Source organism: Triplophysa dalaica, chromosome 20 (genome assembly GCF_015846415.1).
Source record: "Triplophysa dalaica isolate WHDGS20190420 chromosome 20, ASM1584641v1, whole genome shotgun sequence".
Classification (NCBI taxonomy): domain Eukaryota; kingdom Metazoa; phylum Chordata; class Actinopteri; order Cypriniformes; family Nemacheilidae; genus Triplophysa; species Triplophysa dalaica.
This window is the reverse complement of record NC_079561.1, coordinates 5,405,927-5,411,341: the sequence shown is the minus strand read 5'-3', so window position 1 is coordinate 5,411,341 and position 5,415 is coordinate 5,405,927. Positions and strand designations below refer to the sequence as shown.

At 36.1% G+C, this 5,415-nt stretch overlaps 1 protein-coding gene across 3 annotated transcripts; it reads right to left on the bottom strand.

The window, feature by feature from the left end:
• Positions 1-752: 752 nt before the first annotated feature.
• Positions 753-4,052, bottom strand: sdf4 (stromal cell derived factor 4). Of its 3 annotated transcripts, XM_056733200.1 has the most exons (8): positions 3,743-4,052; positions 2,962-3,297; positions 2,598-2,734; positions 2,371-2,484; positions 2,114-2,272; positions 1,822-1,997; positions 1,437-1,636; positions 753-1,349 (listed from the first exon to the last, which is right to left on the bottom strand). In XM_056733200.1, exons 2-7 carry the CDS (start codon positions 3,267-3,269, stop codon positions 1,460-1,462), a joined length of 1,071 nt encoding a protein of 356 aa, XP_056589178.1. In that variant the 5' UTR covers positions 3,270-3,297; positions 3,743-4,052; the 3' UTR covers positions 753-1,349; positions 1,437-1,459. The 3 variants fall into 3 exon arrangements, with proteins under 3 accessions (XP_056589178.1, XP_056589177.1, XP_056589179.1); XM_056733199.1 differs by having other exon boundaries at positions 753-1,636; positions 3,743-4,051; XM_056733201.1 differs by having other exon boundaries at positions 753-1,636; positions 3,908-4,025.
• Positions 4,053-5,415: the final 1,363 nt, after the last annotated feature.

Here is a 5,415-nt window from a genome sequence, read left to right as displayed (position 1 = left end):
TGCAACAATATTCATCACGGCAGTTTAAGGGCATGTTTATGCTGTCTTCATGAATTGTGACACTTGACTGCCCCCTTGTGCTTATAGTGAGAACTTATGCAACGGAAAATGTACATTGATAGTTAAGTAAACGTGTAACCAGTTTAAAAATAGTATGCCCCACCGTTTTAAACTGTATACTCAACCTAATTTTCCTATTAGGTTAGGAACACTGAATGAGATACCAACAAAGCCTGACTTTTCTTTTCTCCATCATATCTAGTTATTTGGAAAGCTCTCTAAGCCTAACAGTTGTTTTTCTAGGAGGCATATGCTTTAATGTTGTTTATTCATTTCCATGAAATCACCAGAACGTAGTTTAAACAATGTTATGAAAGATTAAGTTACCAGTCTGTACAGCATATTGAAATGTAATGCATGCTTTAAACAAATTTTTGATTAATTTTACGATTGAATAGGATGATTTAATATAAAATAACAATTTTGAAAAGTATAACTGAACAGCAACATAATGCTTTTTAAAACTATCTAGCATTTAGAAACAAAAATAAAAAAAAATTGTTCACATGTCAATTGAATTTCCACAGGATGAAGTTGAAAAATAAATCATAATAATTAAATAAAACACCTCAACTACTAATCAGGAAAATCTAACACTTTACCAAAGCAAGAAAAACATAAATTCTCCGATTAAAAATGAAATAGTAAAGCTGTGAATACAATGTGATTAGAGCTCAAATGCACACAGTTAGTAGAACTTACAAATGTATTTTATTATATATTTTTTTCCCCAAACCAACAAATTACATAAAACTGTCCTTCTATTTTCATATTGACTTAAAAAGGGTAATGACAGTCCCAAATGATGCAGTCGCCTTTTAATGCACTTAAATTCTCTTAATTATTTTTATCTTCACTTTGAATAACCTTATGTGAAGAAAAAGCATCAGTGAATAAGTCTCTAATATACTGACAGCTGTCCGACTGGATTGGTTTCATTAAATAATTTCTCCGGCCAGAAAGCTGTCAGAGCCCACCAGAAAAGTCAATACATTTATATATTATGGCACTCCAAATATCTATTATATTTACATTAATTCATTTTCCACATGGAAAACCCTCTCTTACTGACCACATATACATACATTTCTTTTAATTATAACACAAAACTTCATGAATTCATGAACACGATCGTGTCTAAAACTAATAAGTGCAGGCTCATGTAGAATTTCAAAATGACACCTCATAAGAGCAGCGATGATAATATGAAGGCAGAATAATGTGTCATACTTCAAAAAAAGAGTTTCTGGCTTGCAGGTTTGTAAAGTTACAAACACGCCCAAATGCACCTGTAAACAAGCAAATACTAACATTATTCTTTAGACACTTTGTACAAGCCTTAGCGTAGCCTTTAGAGATATATACATAAATGTAACCATTTTGAAGTGAGGATTCTGTCTTAGAACTCCTCGTGTACGTTGCGGGCATAGTCCATAAGTTTGCTGCCAGTGAAGTACTCGCTGTATTTAAGGATCTCTTCTAATTCCAGGTTATGGTTTTGATTCTCATCTGCCACAGCAATCATTTGCTTGGCCTCATTCAAGGCATTGTACTCATTCATGGGGTCCATGTATTCCTGTGGGACATAGAGAAAATCAGACAGATAAGACAATGCTCTATACTAAAACAGCAAGAATGCAAGTCCACAATGCATCCACTATTTAAGACTGAAATACTAAATTAATTAAAAACATTGCAAGCTGAAGGAAGCTATGTCTGTAAAAACATTCTGATTCACAACACAAAGGAGAAAGGATCAACCTCCAACTCTTCCATGGTTACAATCGAATCGTGGTTAGCATCAATGACTTCTTCAAACTCCTTCTTCCTTTCACGAACCCAGTCATCATCGATGTCCTGAGCTTGCTGATTCTCCACAGTTCCCATGGGGAGGGAGATGAACTCAGCAAGAGTCAACTTTCCATCTCCATCTTGGTCTGTTAAATCATTTGAAACACATGGTTCCATTATCAAGAAGTAGGACATTTAATGAAATAGCTACGTTCTCAATGATCTTAGAATTGCATCCTAGATCCCTGATTTCAATACTTACCAAGATCTCGGACAATCTCCTTGACCATATATCTGAGCATGCCTCTGCTGTGCTCTGGATGCAGGAAAGAGAGAAACTCCTCTTCATTCAACAGCTGATCAGCTGGAGGGTTATCTGCCTGAAACCAGCGGTCCTTTAAGCTCTCCAGAACCTCTTGGGCTGTGGTGAGGCATCGTACAATACATTTTCATTATAAGAAATGAATTTAGTAAGAGCAAAATAAACCAAACAAATAGACATGCAATATCCAAACTTACTCTCTTCATCCAGTTTTAGTTCTTCATTGTTCTTGATCTTCTCAGCTACTTCTTTCTCATTGAATCCCTTGCTGCCCAAAAACTTCACACGGTATTCATCCCAAGTTACATGTCCTGACAGAGCACAGTACAAGCAGATCAGATTTTTTTTACTACACAAACATGACACAGGGAAATTGCAAGTCTTGTTGTAATTTTTTCACATGACTGTTTCGCTCTTAACTTACCGTCTCCATCTGGATCAACGGCATGGAAACTGAGCTTGTTCTCCCTAACAGCCTCCTGAAAATGTTCCTCGGTCTTCTCCATGATCCAGCGCTGCATTTCTTTAGCACTGACACTTTTGTCTTTATTGATATCCACTCTAGAGACAGTGATTCAAAAATAAATGAATGAACGCAAGGGAACTTAACATCACAACTTTGACATATTTAAATCTTTAATGACTAGTTTGATTTTGTTCAATTTGTCGATAACACAAAACGTGAATGCTGTTGTTGACCGAGTGTAAACAAAAACTTTTACCTTGACACTCTGACACATAAGCATATTTTGTGAAAACTCTCATTGTGTCAACAGCTACAGACTTACTTGGTGAAGATCTCAATAAGTTTCTTCCTGTTCCTTCTCGGTTCCGAGTCTTCCTCAAATTCCTCCATCTCCTTCCCCAGAAACACCTCCTGATGAAAGTCTTTATTCAAGTGTCCGTCCATTTCCATCTTCACGCCGTTCAGATGATCGGGTGGAAGGATCTCGTTCTCCTCTTTGCTGCTTGGATGTTTGTCTTTTAATGATGACATATTCGCTGGTCTGGCGTGAGCATTCATTGTCAGCATCAAAAACACCGCCAAAGATGTGGCGGACAGGCAGCCGGTCCAAGATCTATGGTTGGACGTCATTTCACAGCTTCGACTTCACAGATAAATCCTACAAAAAACAAAGAATATATTCAAAACACAAGCAGATTTAAATGTACTCGGTAAGAAAATACAATTCAATTCTGTGTTTGTAGTAAAACCCCTGTTACAACAAATTTAGTACAAATTTACTAAAGTAAACCACATATTCACCATGATCATTTGAATAAAACGAAGGTAATGCAAATGGTGATCAATCTACCAAAAACACACTTTTACTACACTTTCATTGTGGTGTATTGAGTCAACAAAAATATAAAGAACTGTGACAATGGGTCGTGCATTATTGACAAAATAAGTTGTTTCATTGTTTTAGAGCTGGTTAGTTATTTAGTGAACCGGTAAGTATACTAGCAGCGTTATATCAGTTGACATTGATCATGGATCATGACAACATTGACAACACCCAGAAAAAATATCGATTTGTGGGTAATACTAAAGTGTTAAACACGAACCTGTCAGCGTAAACGATCCCCAGCAGAAATAAGATGTCAGATGTGTAAAAGAGAGGAAGTTTATGCCCAGCTGTAACGTAATGACGGTCTATGTGCAGCTTATCGCGTAGTTCCTGTACACGTCGTCACTCCAGATTAATCGGGAGCTTTGGAGCAGTTTATTACCTTCTTTAGTTCTTTCTTTCTCTATTGGATTACGTTAAACACAAGACAAGAAAGAGATAACGATGGCTACAGTCTGACATAGGGCGAGCCTTCAGGACAGAAACAATGCTACGTCGTCAGTATGGCGTTTTCTTCGTTTGTAGCGTCAGTTGCACGAGGTAAAATGGACTTATTAAGCGCGTATCGCCATCTAGTGTACTAAAAACTAACTGCATACGAATACGTTTTCTTTAAAACGTTTTTTCTTCATGTTAAACCGTCGGTCTTTAACTAGATCATTAGTCTTTTGTTGCTGTTGGTTTAGGAATAAGGATGGGAGATGTGTGGCCTGCTGCTGAGGTCAACGCGTATGGAGAATGGAGCTAACTTCCATTAATAGCAATGACAAAGTGTCCCACTTTACCAAATATCGCCTTGTGAACTTAACATCTTGTTTTTTTTTGTACCTTTGCACTTCTTAATTATTAAAAATCTAAATTTATTGAAAAAATTAAATCAGGGCAATTTGCTTCACGTTGTCCTGTCAGATTTAAACAAAACGTTTAACTTAAAAAATCTGATCATTTCAGCTGTTTAATTTTCAGCCACCAGAGGGCGAAAGAGCGCCAAGTGGCGTACGATACTCTCTCCAGTTGTTGCAGAGAGAGGTTCACTCACACTGTTACAAAAATGTAAATTAATAAATGTAAAAAATCTGATTATGATTTAATATAATTATTTGTTTTATTTGAATACTGTTGAACAACACATTTACGAATGGACAGATAACATAGATCACACATTGTGGTAATATTGAAGAAATACTAACATTAACATTACACCCAGGACTACCATCAGCATTTCTTCCCCTTTGTCATATTTTGCAGTAGTAAATGTATATCTAGATGGGCATATTTTAGGTAAGCGATCAATTATTATTATTTCACATCAAATTAAAGGGATACTTCGCCCAAAAAAGGAAAATTCTTTACTCACCTTTGAGTTGTTTCAAGTCTGTATACATTTCTTTGTTCTGTTGAACACAGAGAAAGATATTTGAAAAGATTGCTTACAACCAGACAGATTTGCCCCGCATTGACTACGATAGTAGAAAAAAATACAATAATAGTCAAAAGTGCCCCAGAACTGTTTGCTGTCCCACACTCTTCAAAATATCTTCTTTTGTGTTCAACAAAAAAAAAGATAAAGTAATTTTTCCTACTAGGTGAGTTAAATGTGGACAATATCTGTTCGATTATAAGCATTCTCCCAAATATCATCAGAACTATTTATTACAGATTACAGATTTGGAACAATTGAAGGTGAGTAAATGATGATAGAATTTTCATTTCTGGGTGAAGTATCCCCTTTGTGTCTTCGGAGCTGGACAGACATCAGTTATGATGCCTCAAAGCATTTCTTTGTGAGGTGTTTGAATTCTTTGATACTAAATGTCACATAGCTATTCCAAAGTAGGACAGTTCACACACACACTTTTACACCTACACACAGGAACACACATTCCCTAG